Source organism: Dromiciops gliroides, chromosome 5, assembly GCF_019393635.1.
Source record: "Dromiciops gliroides isolate mDroGli1 chromosome 5, mDroGli1.pri, whole genome shotgun sequence".
Classification (NCBI taxonomy): Eukaryota; Metazoa; Chordata; class Mammalia; order Microbiotheria; family Microbiotheriidae; genus Dromiciops; species Dromiciops gliroides.
Window position 1 is genome coordinate 213,136,525 of NC_057865.1, and position 18,416 is coordinate 213,154,940.

The 18,416-nt window shown below is 38.6% G+C and overlaps 1 protein-coding gene across 8 annotated transcripts in view; it reads right to left on the reverse strand.

Annotated features, from left to right (window-relative positions):
- The window catches only part of PPFIBP1 (PPFIA binding protein 1), a 239,265-nt gene that overhangs the window by 8,714 nt on the left and 212,135 nt on the right, over window positions 1-18,416 (reverse strand). For 4 of the 8 annotated variants that reach the window (XM_043967880.1, XM_043967879.1, XM_043967878.1 and 1 more), the window contains 9 exons: window positions 17,847-17,995; window positions 15,117-15,232; window positions 13,618-13,650; window positions 10,830-10,890; window positions 10,409-10,438; window positions 6,981-7,152; window positions 5,297-5,329; window positions 1,788-1,938; window positions 1,270-1,398 (listed from right to left, as the gene is read on the reverse strand). In XM_043967880.1, coding sequence (XP_043823815.1) covers window positions 1,270-1,398; window positions 1,788-1,938; window positions 5,297-5,329; window positions 6,981-7,152; window positions 10,409-10,438; window positions 10,830-10,890; window positions 13,618-13,650; window positions 15,117-15,232; window positions 17,847-17,995 — 874 coding nt within the window. The remainder of the gene's footprint in view (window positions 1-1,269; window positions 1,399-1,787; window positions 1,939-5,296; window positions 5,330-6,980; window positions 7,153-10,408; window positions 10,439-10,829; window positions 10,891-13,617; window positions 13,651-15,116; window positions 15,233-17,846; window positions 17,996-18,416) is intronic. The other 4 variants (XM_043967883.1, XM_043967884.1, XM_043967881.1 and 1 more) reach the window with 1 other exon arrangement.

Genomic DNA, 18,416 nt, shown 5'->3' on the forward strand with positions numbered 1-18,416 from the left:
GAGATGCTCCTAAATCCAATTGTGATAACTTTAACAAATGTACCAGAAATTAATCAATGAGAAAGAATTAAATTAGAAGAGAATAATACATAATTAAAGGAATACTAAGGGAGAATACTTTAATTTTTGCTTAATATATTTAAGTGTCCAAATAAAATTTCTATTTAAAAAGAAGTTTAGAAATGACCTTCTGGGGGCAACTAGGTGGCACAGTTGATAAAGCACTGGCCTTGGATTCAGGAGGACCTGAGTTCAAATCTAGCCTCAGACACTTGACACTTACTAGCTGTGTGACCCTGGGCAAGTCACTTAACCCTCATTGCCCCGCAAAAACGAAAAAAAAAAAAAGAAATTACCTTCTTTCTATGATACATTTGTACTCCATAAATTCCAGAAGACCTTTATAACACAGAAAGATCCTTTGCTAAGTGGGGGGGGGGGAGAGGGGAATAAAACATGGTAAAGAGTACAGGAGGCAAAGAATACAGGACATTCTAGTCCATTGCCACTGTTAAAAATCCTTGTATTCATGTCTTAGACCAGACATTTGCCAATTCCACCCTTCTTTTTGCAATAAACCAGTTGAGTAGCCTAAGAAAGAGCCTTGAACCATGATGTGAGAATACAAAACTACTCAGCCTTATAATATTCAAAATAATTACTTATTGAGACATTTAAGAAATCCTAAAAATCTTTCAGTCTTCCTGCTTTCACAGGCTGCAGCAGCTAATGTGCTATACTATCCAATGAGACATTCCCATACTTGGACCACTGATTATGGCAGCTTGAGTCCCTGGAATAGATCACAATATCTTTACCTTCTTCACAGTATCTTATTGCCCTGCTCCTAAGACAAATAGGCGAATGATGATGCATACAAGAGTGGACATTTCACTACCCACTTCAATGAACAGGGTCTCCAAAGCTGTTGAAGACAACATTCTATTCACTTACAATATCATCACCACCACCACCACCACTAATATTTATATAGCACTTACTATGGGCCACACACTGGCCTGTTTTATAATTATTATTTTACTTGATTCTCAGAACAACCTGGTGAGTAGGTACTGTCATTATCCCCATTTTACAGATAAGGAAAGTGAAGCACAGAGGTTAAGTGACTCATTCAAAGTCATATAGCTAATAAGTGTGTGAGACCACATTTGAACTTGGGTCTTCCTGACTCAATCTACTGCACCACCTACCTGCTCATGAATAAGAGTGGAAAGCATGATTTCTACCAGTTCATTTTGTTTTTCTTACCTGTTAGATTGTCCTAGATCTCTAGACCAACCCAGACGGGGCCCAGCAGTTGCCCTTGTTCCTCCTCTTTTGAACTCTGGCTCAGACATATCATCTGGATTGAAAGTGGTAGACTGGCTCCTCCTAAGTCTGAAGAATTGACAAAACAGATACAACAATGTAAAATGTCTGAGAACCTTGCAGTTTACAGTTCTAGAGAGGAACATTTTAAATTAATCTGTAACTCGTAGCTTCCTCTCTCCTTTATCTACTTAGAAATTTGGCTACAAATGAGAGTAGATGGGCTGAGTTCTAAGCTACTCTCTCTTTTCCATATACCTCAAAGAGATCTAAAATACTACCTTCCACTGTCCAACCTCAGCTAAATTGTCCATTTATAGCTTTTCTTAGTCAAATTCACAAATATTTGTTGAGTCTCCTCTAAATATAAGATATTTTCCTGGCTATTTGGGAGAAATAAAGACATTTCAGTCCTGGAGCTATTCATGAAGAATCCTAAATTTCCCTCTTTCACTTACTTTCCAAATAACTTCATGATGCCCCTGGATTTCTTTCTGGAGTCTGGAGAAGGTGGAGATATCTGGAAGGGACTGGTGCACTCTCCATCCTTTCCTAAGGAAGATAAGCCAGCCAGAGCTGGGTCCTCTGCAGTTTCCTTTTCTGTTTCAGCTATTCCAAGGGCAAAACAAAAAGGCTCATTGAATTTAAAATTGTGGAAGAAATTCAATCAATGTTACCTTACTTAGTTTAAGGAACATATAACAATCTCCCCTGCTAGTATCTTCATAAGTTACCACACTATTGCTCCCAAAAGATAAACCAAGAATGAGTTCTTATCTAGAGTCAACTATCTGAATGAAAATAATTTAGAAACCTTAGATGAAAAGGGTTAGAGAGGTGTCATGCCTTTTATTGGGAGAGGGGGCAGATTTGGGGACATGTGTTGAACCTAGCTGTAAGCTGTTGATTTCCTTTAGTTGTCAAATCTAATGGTCTTTTCTAGGTCTTTATCATCTCTGTAGCATTTAATAACTGCCAAAAATCATTCATGGTGAAAATTCCCCGACACTGCATTATCTTGATCATCCTTTTCTCTTGGGCTGCCCTGTCATTTTCTCCTTTGTCTCTTCCTCCTGCCATTTAAATGTGGACATTCCCCAAAGTTCAGTTCTGAGTTTCTTTTTCCCTTTCCCTTTCCCTCTCTATTCTCTCCTTTAGTGATCTCATCCTTTTCCATGGCATCAACTACCAACTCTATAGTAAGTCCAAGATCTCTTGTTCCTCCAAGCTCCCATCCCATTTTCAATTTCCTCTTAGTTGTCTGCACTTCAATAACCTTCGATGACCTTCAACAACAAACGTCCCAAACCTAATTCATTCTACCCCCTCCTAATGATATTACTATTACACAAAACCTTGGTGTCACCTTTCATTCTTCTCTCCCATGGCTCTGATGCTTTTATCAGTCACCAAATCAATCTTCTCAATATTAGATATGAAATGTATCAAATTCATCCCTTTCCAGAACACTGTCACAACCACTACCCCAGTGCAGGGCATTTATACTTATTGCCCTGACTACTGCAGTAGTTTCCTAAATTGATCTCCCAAGGCCACCAGCTCTAATTATGCCACTCAAAAGCCCATTCTTCCCTATTGCCTACCAAGTCTGAATTCCTTAACTTGAATTTATGAATACAACCTACACTGTCAAGTTAATCTTCTCACATATATACACTACCGAATGAAACTAATCATCATTCTCCAAACACATACTGAACTTTCTCACCTCCACAATTTTGCTGACACTATGCATATTGCCTGGAATCCCATTTGCTACCATATATTAAGACCTAAGTTCAAATTGTACCTTTTCCAAAAGTTGAATCCTTTTTAAAAGTAGTCAACTCCTCAATTCCTATAGTACTTTTTATTTTTATTATCTCATTTGATCCTCACAAACACCTTGGGAGGTAGGCTCTATTATTATCTCCACTTAATAGAAGAGGAAAGTGAGACAGAGGTTAAGTGACTTGCCCAAGGTTCACACAGGCCTTTCTAATTCCAGGCCCAGAAATCCATACCACCACTGTACCACTGAGCTGCTAAGTCATTTATTTAACCATCTTATTCTCCTCTACCAGACCAAACACCTTATGGGTAGGAACTATATGTTTTTTTCATCTATCACTCTCTTCTACTTACTACTGTGACTCACATATCAATAGCCACTCAATAAATGCATATTGAATGATCCCTGAAAAATATTCTTTTGAAAATTATGCATAAAGTTGTTTTTTGTTTTATCCCAATCTAACACTTCAGGAAAAGCTCAATTCTATTATCTGACTGTTGCAGATTTTTGGAGGGGGTGCAGTTGTATCTATGATTTTTCACTGGTGAACAAATTCAACAAATTCAACAAATTACACACCAGTAACTTATAAACCACTGCTATGGGATGCTTTTCTCCTCAGGAGCCTTCGACTACCTTTTATATCTAAAGAAATCCTATGATTTCTATAGGCTTTAAAATCATACAAATAGTCATTTCATGGCTTGTCCTAAAATCGACAACAAAGCAAAAATTTCTCCTCTTCTAAAGGGTTAACTTGAAAGGTGAACATTCACATGTGCCAGGGGAAAAGCAGCCCATCCTGCTGCTTCTTATGCTTTCATTCCCAATGGTCTTAGGTCTCTAAGTAGAACAAAGTTTCCTCTATGTGAAGATAAGGAGTATGGCTACTTCAGTGTAATACTTTACATTTTTCAAAGGAAGGAGAATATTATCCAGAAAACACATCAATAGCTGCTTGAACAAGATCAGAGAAATTGCAGAGGTTCATTTCCTATTGAAGCAAAGCTGTGATGGCAAGGTTATTATGGATAAGCAGCATATGCCTCTCAGCAAAACCAGAATGTATTCCAAAGAAAAGATAAAAAACCATTTGAAAATAGATGGCAAAAGGGGGTCAGGTTGGTGCCTTCTTGCCTTTCCCCACCTCCACCCCCACCCCTGGCCCCAACACACACACAGCAGTGCTCAGTCTGGCTCCTAAAAATGACAACATGAGAGGTCTCTTGGTTTCTCTTGAGTATTTATGTCCTACTTCTGCCCTGATCTATATACAGAGATAGGGAGGCTTACACATGAAAATGGAAATGTCCAGAGGGGGAAAAACACAAAGAAAGCTTTTTTTAGTTCCTCCTCTAAACCTGCATTAGATTAAGGGGTACAGATTACCTTTGTCCTCCTCAATTACAGTAGTACAATCTCATTTGCATTCTTTATTTTTCTTTCTGTAGTGTCTTGCTACTTGAAAGTCAAGGTAGCTTTTGCGTTCTTCCCTCCCCAATTCTACTTCTTTTTGTGATGAAAGTATTTGCTTTCTGATCTGTTCAGACTCACTGAAGTAAGCTGATTCCTCATCTCACAAACTCTCTTCAAAAATCCATCAAAAGTATTACAATAATTCACCCCCTAAAAGATCTAAGATAAACCTAAAGGTATCAGCTGTGGGGTTTTCCAAAGACTTCTTTCTCTTCAGCTGGAAAGTTCAACATATATGGAAAAGACCACAGAACCAGGGAGGTAGAGTGTTTAATAGTTAATAATTTCTCTTCTCATTAAGGAAGGATGTTTTTGTGTGTGACAGTAATGAATACATAATGGTATCGAAGCTACTAAGTACCCAAGGTGGAGCTAAAGCTGGTAAAGGCTACCTAATGCATGTTCCCATTCTACTTTACCACCTTCTGAGAAGAAGAATGGACTTCTAAGTCATCGCAGGTACACTCACAAGAGGTCTCATTAGTATAGGTTATGATGAAACAGAAGAGAAAGCTTGGAAGCTGTGGGCGAGGGTTAAAATAGAAAACTCCTTTTAGTAAGAGGTGGGAAGAACAAAGAATCTTATTTTCTGATTACTGCCAGCCTACTTTCTAGTAGTTGCACAGGCCAAAATCAGAGGTTAGCTACATTCAAAGGCACGGCACTGGCACAGGCTGGCATGCAGAAGTACTATACCTAACGTAGGTGCACTGGCACTTCGGCTACGATCTTCAGATATCCCAACAATGCGTAAAATCACACGCAGCCCAATGGCAGAGAACACAAGGAATAACAAAACGAAATACAAATCAAAACTCCAACTAACAAAATTCATACCATGGGAAGAAAAGGACAAGAAATGCATGCCCACTCATTCTCTCCCCACCCTCCTGGTAGCATGGATGAAGATTTGGTTAAGACTGTCAACATCGAGTTACTTTATTTACCACCAAAATGGATGTGAAATGGGTCATGATGAAGACAGAAAAAGCCTTAAGGTATGTTTTTCTTCTCTTTTAACTCAAAAGTCTAAATCACAAAGAAGGAAGTAGGTTAAAAGGCTCATGTTGAATTGTCACAGAATCTATCTGTAGCCATTTTCAAAGAGCAGTATAGTTTGTCTTTCAGCATAGATTAGCAGACTAACATTTCATTTGTTTGAACCACTCATTTCTACTTCTGTGTAATTTTTGTTCTAACTGTAAAGATTATATTGTATCTAAATGCTCACTGACATAACTTAAAAGAAAAAAAGTCTTTAAAATTGCAGGGGAGGGGCAGCTAGGTGGCGCAGTGGATAGAGCACTGGCCCTGGCTTCAGGAGTACCTGAGTTCAGGTCCGGCCTCAGACACTTTACACACTTACTAGCTGTGTGACCCTGGGCAAGTCACTTAACCCCAATTGCCTCATCAAAAAAAAAAAATTGCAGGGGAACAGTTAGGCATATACCCCAAGAAAGTCAAGATACACACATGTATATATGTATGCATGCATGTGTGTACGTATGCATGCATGTATGCTATAATTTAATGTATGTGTGTGTTGTTTATTGTTGTTCAGATGTTTTCAGTCGTGTCCAACTCTTCATGATCCCATTTGGGGTTCTCATGGTGACGATGCTGGAGGGGTTTGCCATTTCCTTCTCCAGCTCATTTGACAGATGAGGCAAACAGGGTTAAGTGACTTGCCCAGGGTCACACAGCTAATAAGTGTCTGAGGCCAGATTTGAACTCAGGAAGGTGAGTCTTCCTGACTCTAGGCTTGGCACTCTATCCACTGAGCCACATAGCTGCTCTTTTGTATGCTTCTCATATGTATGTGAGTATCATATATATTGAGAGATCCCTTATACCAAAATATTCATAGTAACTACTTTTTGTAGAAGCAAAGAACTAGGAAAAAAGGGTGTCCATTAATTGAAGAATGATAAAATAAATTGTGGTAAATGAAATATTATTACACCATAAGAAATAATGAATATGAGGAATTCAGAGGAACATCGGAAGACATGCTAAGAGTCAGGAAAACATTATACACAATTACAACAATGTAAACGGGGGAAAATAAACTAAACATTGTTTAATTAGAATGCCCAAGCTTGGCCCTAGAGAAGAGGTGGGAAAATATCCCTCCTTTTATTAAAGAGGTGGGTGTGGAATATGCTCTCATTCACAGTGGATATATTTGTTGACTATACTGAGCCATTTTCTTTGATCTTTGTTTTAAGAGAAGAGTCTCTGGGCAGAGAATGGGTACATTTGGAAAAGGCTGTGATTTAGAAGCAATAGACATCAAGGTATGATGTCAGGTTTGTGTGACCCAAATATCCGTAGATGCAAAGAGGGGATAGGAACAGGTGTGTATTTTGACCCTACATACCCAGGTTTGGTGCACTTGCTGTCCTCTTGTTGTTTTTAATCTTAAAAAAGCCCCGTCCAAAGGAGGATCGGGCCTTTCTTGTGCCAAACGCATTGTCATCTGCTGAAGGGCCAGGTCCTTGGACTTTGGGAGGGAGGCTTCCAAATTTGCTGATTTGCCCAGGAGGTACTGTCTAAAGAAGAAAACAAATTCAAACTCATTAATACGGAATGTCAAATATATTGCTAAGATGTTAAAAAGTTAATTCTGCAAAACAATGAAGGAAATGATATTTGCACTGGATCCCAGAACAGAGGTGAGTTATTCCTTTTCCTAGAATGTCTGGTTAGTATATGCAGGGTTTAAAAATATTTTGGCATAGATTTTTTCCCTTTAATTGAGGAGAGGTGGGATCTGGATCTCTGATTACATTGGTATCCAGTATTCCCGGTGAGGAAATTTATTCAAATAATGCAGATAGACAGTTATTGTTTTGGTTTTTGGTGAGGCAATTGGGGTTATGTGACTTGCCCAGGGTCACACAGCTAGTAAGTGTTAAATGTCTGAGGTCAGATTTGAACTCAGGTCCTCCTGAATGCTCTATCCATTGCACTACCTAGCTGCCCCGGCAGTTATTATTTTAACATGTTTTTAGAGAGTTGCCTTGGAGCACTGAGAAGTTAAGTAATCACTTTTGGCCAGAGATTAGACTTGACCTCAGGTCTTCCTGACTCTATCTGCTGCTCAGAAGGCCTCTTTTGGCACAAATATACCACATTCAGTAATGGTAGAATCCTGGCTGCTATAATAACTCATTATCACAAAAGTCCTTCCTCTCTAAAGCAAAACTAAAATACAGTAAAATCAGTGTAGCACGAATAGTTTCTGAGGCAAGTGTGGCAGTTCTGCACTTCAAAACCAGATAGAATTCCATTTTGTTTATCACAAAGATTTTGATGTGTAGTCTACAGACATATACTCTCAATTCCTATTTGTTGAGAAGAGTTTGGGAATAGGATGCTCTAATTTATATTTCAGCATATGCCACTTATGTATTATTACATTTCAAATCATTAGAATCCAGCAAATTATGCCTAAAATGAAATTATGCTAAACAAATATAATCTTTCTTATGGGATTTAGAAGTTACTACAAACCTCCATAGGTGCCTTAGGATAATCATCCTAGATAACAAGGATAATCTACAATATTATGGAAAAAACATTCTTGTCTGAATATTTTGATTGTTAGCATGTGGAAAAGGCATTTGTATTATCTTGTATGCTATAATGCTTAGCTAGCACAAACATGACTTTTTTTTCCCACACATCTCAACTCTCTTGTCTTTGAAAGATAAAATGTAGATATTGTGTGGAATAATGTGGATTTTGTGGTGACAGAAAGAGGAGGGCCTTGTACTTCCCTTCTCTTGACATTACAAATTCCATTTCAGAATTAACTTCCACTTCAGTGTTATTGGATCTCTAAGTCAACAAACAGTTAGATTATTAAGTCTCTGCCTTTTCTCCAGGAATACAACAAAATGCCCCCAAAGCCAGTGGCTATCTGTAATTCTAATGTTAATATAATTTTCTATAGATTACAGAAACCAATGGAAAATGGCTTGTATTCGGGAGCCTGCTTGCCTCACTAAAGACTTTCCTATTCTGTGGGCTACCTGATGTTTTTCTGTGGATTATAGCTATGAATGCAAAAAAGATAGTTACTGCTTTGTACCTTAAATTGTTAAGTAGTTAGTTTTCTTTCCATGAAAATATTTTATTCTACCATGTTAGGACATGATTAAATGTTTGAATGTACTCCAATTCAGTAAATTATGCTTTTTTTTTTTTTTTTAAGTGAGGCAATTGGGGTTAAGTGACTTGCCCAGGGTCACACAGCTAGTAAGTGTTAAGTGTCTGAGGCCAGATTTGAACTCAGGTACTCCTGACTCCAGGGCTGGTGCTCTATCCACTGTGCCATCTAGCTGCCCCCAGTAAATTATGCTTTAACATCAACATCAAAATCATTCACCTCTGCTTGACAAAGCCACTGAGATTTCTCTTTCCTCTTCCCTGCCATCTGATCTGCAGATTTCCCGCCAACTGAGACAAAGAGGGCAGGCAAGGTAGGCTGGCAGGCAAGCCACCATGAGACAGGAGGTAGCATGTGTCAGGCAAATTAAAGTACCATCAGCATGTTGATCACCAGCTTCCTCAGAGCTTAATGGAATCAGCTCAGGACCATGAACCTAGGAGCCTTGGGAACAGCTATGCTGCCTATCCAGGACCCTCAGCCATCACCATGGTAAGAAAACCAAGATGCTGCCTGGAAACTCCAGGTGCTACAGCCATAGCTACTGAAGACCCATAAAAGAATTCTTTCTATCAAAGTCTTTGGCATTGTCAAATGGTTCAACATTAGAAAGAGAACCCAGGGACCACAGGACTTTTCTATCTGATACAGCTGAAAGCTTCCATATGTGTTGTCTACCCCTTTACAATGTAAGCTCTTTCAGAGTAAGGATTCTTCCTCCTTCTCCTTCTTCTTTTCTTCTCCTCCTTCTCCTTCTTTTCTTCTTCTTCTTCTCCTCCTCCTCCTCCTTCTCCTCCTTCTTCATGAGGCAATGAGGGTTAAGTGACTTGCCCAGGGTCACACAGCTAGTAAGTGTCAAGTGTCTGAGGCCGGATTTGAACTTAGGTCCTCCTGAATCCAGGGCCAGTGCTTTATCCACTGTGCCACCTAGGTTCCCCAAGGACTATTTTTCTATTTGTATCCCCTACACTTAACACAGTGCTTTGCACATAAAAAGCATTTGATAAATACTTCAATCATTTGTTCACTTATTAACTCCCTTTCCCCTCAACACTTCTGCTTCTACTCTGCAAATAGACACCACTCTGCTGTCCCTAAACTTTCCCTATCCAGAGGCTTCTAACCCTTTTCAGCTACTACCTCCCCTCAATGCTGAAAATGACTTGTTTTAGTATCTTCCATTCCCCAAACCAGGAAATAGAGATCTCTAGGAAGACTGCTAGGCCTTACTTTATAACCATATAAAGTTTTTTTTTTTTTTAAATAAAACAACAGTAAACACTACTGGACCAAGGATTAACACCAGGGACAATCTAGAAATGGAGTAACTCATGATGGCTAAATTTAACATGCAAAGGACCCATGGACTTTGGGAATATCTCTACTGAGGATGGTCATACAGGAGCCAATGGTGATGGAGGGGGAGAGTGGGGTTTGTGAAATCTCCACAAGGAAGCCCAGTTATGCTCAATATAAACATGAGGCTAAGAGCATATGTTTGGTTTCCATGATGACATTTAAAATTGTCCAAGTACAAGATCGTTTCTCCCCCTCTCCTATCTCCAACTTTACATTCTGACAAAAGTGTTTAACCTCTTGATTTATCAGTTATACTAATCAAGGCATAAAATCACCTCTGGAGGCTTCTGAAGAGGCTCCTTTTCCTGTATGGAAAGGAAAACAAATAGTTTTAGAAAAAAGAACACAATTTGCAGCATGCATTGTACAGAATACCACTGTTAAAAATGATCTTCTATACCTCCTCGTGCTACCTTTTAACAAAATCCCAGCACCATTTCTAACAAAATGCCTGGAATATATGTTATAATAACTTTTTCTTTAATGGGTTAGAAAGCCTGCTGAAAGTATTGCTTTCAACTTCCCTCCCTTCCAAATAAATGAGTGACTTTCAATATTCACTCTTGCTAAGCTTCTCCTTAACTCAGGTATGAGGTAGAGAAATGGCAACACTAAAGACACCCTTTGTAGCTTTCACTTGTAAAATGGGAAAAATATTCCTGTTTTCAGGATAAGAGAAATTATTCAGGAACCAACCGTATCAGGTTCTTCTTTCTTCAGATTGCCGAGACTGCTGGATTTTTTCAGAGTTGAAGATCTAATAATAACAAAAATAAGAATAAAAGAGATCAATCAAATTAATTTCATACTAATATCTTTTCTCATGTAAGACATCTTGGAAAAAAAACCTTAAAACTCTATGTGGGGGGTCAGCTAGGTGGCGCAGTGGATAAAGCACCGGCCCTGGAGTCAGGAGTACCTAAGTTCAAATCCGGCCTCAGACACTTAACACTTACTAGCTGTGTGACCCTGGGCAAGTCACTTAACCCCAATTGCTTCACACACACACACACACACACACACACACACACACACACACACACACACACAAAATAAAAACAAAAAACAAAAACAGAAACTGGAAATTTACTATGTATTTAATTTATTTAAAACACCTAGCTTTTTAAAAGCATCTTACTAACAGGAACTAGTTGACAAATCCTCTTGCCAAATGTCTCAAATATCATGCACATTTCAGAAATGTCTGGAAAAGACCTTGAAATAACCATTCCAATGTAGATGTAAATGTGGTAAAGCGGCTTTTGAAGGACTGCCCCTTTTGGGGAGGAGACCGTGACGAACAGCCGTGTGCCTGCTGCTGGCGGGAGAGCATGGCCAAGCGTGCGATACTTCCGGGACACCAACTTAAAACTGAGTAGTAGAAGGGAAGTTCTTGTTCGGTCTCCTCCCCAAAGGAGGCGGTCCTTCGAAAGCCGCTTTACCACATAAACAAGTAGTGTACAATTATAATTTCTGTTGATCCTGAATGTATTTGCAGTATAAAAGAATGGATAGGGCATTGGACTTGTAATCAAGAGGACCTAGGGGTGGATTGAGTCTTCTCTGAGAAGAGAGGTAATGGGTTCAAGGTGTAGGAAAAAACAAACAATTGTTCAATATGGCCACTATGTGGATTAATTTTGCTTGACTATGCTTATTTATTACAAGGCACTTTTTCTTTTCCTTGGATCTTTTTCAAATTGGAAGAGGTATTGGGAGAAGAAGGGATTTAGCAACACACACACACACACACACACACACACACAGAAGACCACTGAATGGTTGCATTTTTTTTTAAATGAGAGGATGCATTTTTTAAAAAATGCACAGAAAATAGACAAAAGTTTAAAAAAAGAAGCACTAATTACTGAGTAGGATACTTTTGAAAGTAATGTGGGCAATTTACTGTATAGTTTGTTTTGTTTTGTTTTGTTTTAAAGTAAGCACTAAGAAATAGAAATTCAGTTTCATGTAAAAATCTTTTTGTTTGCTGCTGTATATGTTTCCATAACTCTTTTTTTGTTTTATTTTGTTTTGTTTTGTTTGTTTTTTGCAGGGCATTGAGGATTAAGTGACTTGCCCAGGATCACACAGCTAGTAAGTGTCAAGTGTCTGAGGCCAGATTTGAACTCAGGTCCTCCTGAATCCAGAGCTGGTGCTTTATCTACTGCGCCACCTAGCTGCCCCCTCCATAACTCTTTGTCAATTTTCTTCTGTTCAGGTACACAGTAGCATACTCTGATGACAAGATTACTTCCATTTCTACCTCTTTTATCTTTGCTCACTTAATTCTCCTTCACATTTCCATCATCTGATTAATTGGCTTTCCTCATGAATGCATTTTCCTTTAATACAGTAATAATACCTCCCCGCCCATATTTTGCTTATTCTTTTCTTTTAAAAAAGTTAGAACTCCCATCATTTACTATAAAAACCATTTGATTCTTGAGAACAAAAATAACACCTTCAATGATTTTCATGAGTGATAAGACTGGATTTAGAACCTAAAGACTCGAGTTCATGTCCCAATTCTACTTAATAGTTTGGTCATTTGAAGCAACATCTTTACCTCCTCATATCTATCAAAATGGGGATAAGAGTTTGTATTGCTTGCCTCACACGGTTATTATATCAAATTGCTGTTAGATCTATCTGACCTACTCCAAACTCTCTGCTGACCTCCAATCTTGCATCTTCAACTGCCTCTCAGTAGATATCTCAAACTAAACATGTCCAAAACTGAACTCATTATATTTCCCCCTGAACCCTCCCTACCTCCTACCTTCCCTATTATTGTAGAGGGGGAACACCATCCTCCCAGTCTTTTAGGCTCACAACCTAGGTATTATCTTCATTTCTTCACTATCTCTCCATATCCAACTTGTTACTAAGGCCTGTCAATTTCACCTTTGAAACATCTCTTGAATATACTCCCTTCTTTCTTCTGACACTGCCCCCACCTTGGTATAGGCCCTCATCACCTCACACCTGGACTACTGCAACGAACAGACTGCTGGTGGGACTGTCGGCCTCAAGTCTCTCCCCACCCCAATCCATCCTCCATTCAGCCACCAAAGTGATTTTCCTAAAGAGCTGGTCATATCATGTTATGCCTCCCCATCCCATACAGTAAACTCCAGTGACTCCCTAGTGCATCCAGGAATAAATATTAAATGCTTTAACTTAGCACCATCCTACCTTTCCAGTCTGCTTATACCTATTCCCCACCACATACTCATAGATCCATTAACACTGGCCTCTTTGATGTTCCATAAACAAGACATTCTACCTCTTATTATTAAAAAACAAAAAAACTCTGCTTAGGACTCCCAAATTACTTGGTCAAAAAATATTCATTGTTAAGTCATCAAATTCTTACTTATATTAATGTTAGTCCTATCTAACCTGAGGTGGGGGAGGGAGTGGGAGAAGAGGTGTCTTTTTTTCCCTCTATAAAAAAGCATAATTTTAAGATATTACTTACAACAGATTATCACAAAGTTGCACTTCAGCATCACTGAAAGGCAAAAGAATTTTTTATTATCAGTGAAATCTCTTGACTCAGGTCACGAACTAGATCCCACTGTTTAGGAAATGGATAAAATCTATGCTTTGAGCTTGTGAGAGTTTCCCAATATAAAAAGTAGCTTTAGATAGAGGTCAAAGAAAGGGAGCTACCAGGTAGTATAAACAGACAGACCCTCTGTTGGTATTTTATTCAACAACAGGATAAGCCTACTCATTCTATTTTCAAGTAGGTCTCCACCATCATATCTAGATATTTTGATGGGATTAACAGGAGACTTTAGGTCGCACCAAGAAGGTCTGATGGGGTCAACTACAGAGAAACATCCCCACCAGAATAAACCTGATTTTTGGCAACACCAGAGAGGCAAAAGTTAGCAAGTTACAACCCCAAGGTTAAGCCATTCTTCTCTCCCCCTCCCCCAATCATCTGGCATCCTGTCCCTGTTACTCATCCTCCCAAATAAGAAAAGTCACTAAGCAGTCACACCTGGTAGGCCCCTTTTACAGTCTGTAACATTGTCCTAAGGTTGGGTAAAACCCTATATATGCATTTATCTCCCTTTATTCTGAGAAGCTGATGGCCACCTGCCAAGGGCTGATGCATAATTCAACATTTTATCTTTCCAGTCAAATTGACCAAAGTGGTAGGAATTAATCCCCAGGAAGGATTTTAGGATCTCCAGGCTGAAGAATCTCCCAACATCATTTAACTAGCATTTTTATAGAGAGCTGAAATGCTAATAATCTTTACAGCTTTTTAAAGGAAAATTAATTGCATGATATCATGATAAATCAATTTTCTATTCCTAGTTACAGTGTTAATTACTTTCTAAAATTTACTTTTTAATTACTGACATGGGAGTTGGGAAACTGGTCAACTAGCTACCAGGATGGATACACTTAAGAAGTAGGGGGAGATTAAATTCTATAGCAAGAAAGTCAGTTAGGCGTGGCTACTAACTGAGCTAGGAGACAGAGATATCTCCAGAGGTCAGGACTATCATTTCAAAAGAAAATTTCCCTGCCTCTCAGAAAGCTTTTCCCATCCCCAAAGAGAACTTTCTATTGTCAGGTGGTGGTCATCCCATCTGCTGTCTAGACAGGCTTTTACCTTTCTTCAGTTTGAGGAGAAATGAGTCTCAGAGAATCATGTCTTTGAACCATTTTCTCCCTTCTAGGGAAGTCTTTGACTTCCTTCTTGGTCTCTTTCTCTAGTGCCCAAATAAAAGACTATTTTATTCTAATTGGATTTGTGTGCAAGAGGGTGTAATTCTTTAAAGAGGAATACCTAAGGACCCCTATACCACCTATTTCCCCCATTTAAAAAATCACTTTATTTGGGAACATGCTATAAAATAACTTTGTTTCCCCCATACTTTAAAAATGAAACATAGCCTTTGGTTAACCTAGTCTATCACCATACCCGTAGACTCATATCCTTTAAAGGTAACATACTTCATATCAGCTGAAGTCTCTGATCTGGGTGGAGATTTTGACTTGTCAGATGTTTCTAAATCTTTGGATATTGTTGAAAATGAAGGCATTGAAACTTGCAAGATGCTCATATGGAGCTATAATATAAACATAAAAAAGAAAATTAAAATTAAAAATATAGCGGTCAATATCAATGAAAAAATAAACCAAAACAGTGGTTATTTATTAACATTTATTATATCCCATCTATGGAGAAACTTGCCTCAGTTTGCTTTTGTTGAATTTTACTCTCAACATTTCCTTTCCTTCCCCTTTCCCTCTGATCTGGCCAAATCAGAGGACAAGAGAAAGTTTATAAAAATTAAAAAACAAAAACCAAAACCAACCCATCCTTCTTGTGTTTGAAATTTGTAGAAAACAGATTACAAGGTCTTTTTTATGACTACACAGAAATAGAAAAATATACCAAAATTAGGCATGACCTTTTGAATCTAAACTTGCAGCTTATTATGGGGAACAAAAATAAAGTTTATACTGAACTTCATAATGAAGTTTCTCTGGGTTTTCTAAAGATTTAAAAATTCATAATTAAGAAATTAAAATATTTGCAAGTCTCTGTCTCTCTGTCTCTCTGTCTCTCTCTCGGATATGATAGGCTGTAGGAGTTTTCTTATTCCTTGCACTGACTTTATGCATCTCTTATATGACAGAGATGCTTTTTGTACAGATTAAGTCCTGGAATGGAAAGGGCATTTAATTGCTGTCTTCTCTCAGGTAAACTATATTCAAAGTGATTTATTCTTCTTTAAATCCTTACAAGTTGCCACAAGGAAGGTGATTGGGAAAGTGGGAGCAAAGAATTGACAGATCTAGCTCTAAGTCTTTAAGCACTTAAATGTAATTAGGTTAAAAAAGGCAAATTTTGAGAGGAAACCTGGAAGTTTTTTTCTCTGAAAACTTTGAAAAATAAAGTTACGTAATTAATATAAGAAATTCTGCAAAACATATTCTCCATAATGTAGTGTAGCCAGAGCATGAATGTGCTTAGATATGGGAAGAAAATATTTTTGAAAGCATTAGTGAAATAGAAGAATTTACAGAAACTTTAGACAAATGGTGGGAAAAGGAAAATTAGAACTAATGCTAAAAGGAAACACAAGAAACCTGATTTGAAAGCAAAGGAGCATAACGTCAGTAGTACACTAAAAAAAAAAAAAAAAAGATGAAATTTCAAGGAAAAAGAAATGTGCTAATTTGTAATGGAACTAATCTGAATTCCAGGATATCTGTAAGCTACTGGAGATTCAGAAAACTGAAAAGATCAAAGTGGGGGGTAGTGTGTGTGAAGAGGGATAGAAAAGCTTCTTTTCTAGTAGAAATGTTTGTCTGGGGGACATAGTGCTCCTTCTGGTTTGTGAATGTATAAACATTATTCCCTAATACATCAACAGCTGATTTTTGATAAACAGTACAAAAGTCCTTGAGAAGCTAAAAACAAAAATTGAATAACAACTGAGTGTTGGCTTGATACCCTCATACCTCAACTACAACTTTTAGAAAAAGGAGTTATAGGTAGAAGATGGGAAAATCAGGACACAAGAACTGGGCAATGAGGCAGAAGGAACTTGAGAACCAAGTATGGAAATAAACAGTTGCCCAAAAATAGGCAACAAGAGAGAGCCAGACTGGAGGTGTGAACTATGCTATGTGTGACCCAAGTGAAACAGAGTGCCAGGATCCATGCCTCCCTGGCAATGAGAGCTGGTAACGTCCCTTCTAACTCCTAGCCACTTTTCCCTCTTAGCTGGGCCTGCAAGTTTATCAGTTCCTTATCTGTTGCTGTCAACTTAAATCTCAATTGCCTACTGTAAAACCCTGCTGGCCAAGAGAAAGGTTAAGTGTGTGCATGTGTTTTATTCTGAGCTTACAAATAGAGAGAGGACAAGAGAGAGTGTGCTCCTTATACTAGAGAGATTTCCTGTGGTGGGCTGGGTTTGAAAGGTAAGCTACTCTTTTGAGGGAGAAGGGAGAAAGAATGTCATGACTCCACCAAGGAGGAAGGGACTTTCTTCTGCCCCTTCCCTCCGGACAAGTCAGACTTAGCTTCTGGTAGCCCAGAGGTAGAGAAGAAGGGAGAGCATACAAAAACCCCCTTCTTCTTTCATGGAGGCATAGCTTCCATTCCATCCCCTTTCTACTCAGGGGAATGGCTTGTCTACAAACCAAACCTGCTGATCTCACCAGCACAGAATTTATTTCTGGGAGTATCTGAATGTGAATTCATAGGCCAGAGTTGAAGTTTAACACTTTATCCTAATTGCTTCTCTAGATCTTCTCCTGCTGATCAAATCTTTTGTTTCCCTATAATAAAGGAATGTTTTTGCTCTTTCTCTATTTGTAAGCTTACAAAGAATACACAAATAGCTTAGCCTTCCTGTTGGCCAACAGGATTTTAGAGTTGGTAACTCAGATCTAAATTGAAAGCAACAGATAAGGAACCGATCAACTTATCCATCTACCTAATGAGAAGAGATCTTTCTTCTGCTACTCTCTCACTGTTCATCTCTTGGCAGACAGAAACATTTTGAGTGCTCAGCTCCAGTTCCTTCTTCCTCTTTGCCTGGCCCTAATTTCTTCTCTTTCTCCCAAAGCTCCTTTTTCCAATGTTAGGGGGACTGATGAATTAACCCTTCCCTAAATCTCTTGGCTCCAAAGGTAGGTTATGCTAAATTATATTTTGAAAAACGATACCTCTTCTGGAACACTTGTGTTCAATACATCATGGCTGGGAGATCCTGTAAGTGGAGTAGGAGGTGGACTTTTCTCCAGATCACTGACACTCTGCATTTCCAGCAAGGCCGAAATTGAGCTAGGTAATTCTTCATATTCACCTTCTTTGCCTAGGTAAAGATGAAGCATAAGTTCAGGTCAATACTTAAATGAATGATCTCTAATCAATTCCTGAAGAAGGCTTATAAATAAGGAGATGAAAATAATCATTGTAGACTTAACTCTCCACTGCTGGATCTATGATTTCACTAGTGCTGAGAATTCCTGGTGTGTTACTTCCCTCCAGAGACAGAAATAGGAACTCCTCTGTGACTAATGTCTTAAAGAATTGTCTGGGGGTACCGAAAGGGACCTTAGAAAGAGGAAATGAATCCAGGTCTTCCCAGCTCCTCAGCTAGCCCTCCATCCCCTAAGCTATCCTGCTTCTCGTCAGGTCAGGAGGATGCAAACTGTACCAAAATTCCAAATTCTAGGAGTCTACACTTCCTGCCAATGAATGAAAACTTCATCACAGTTGGAATGAAGCATAGC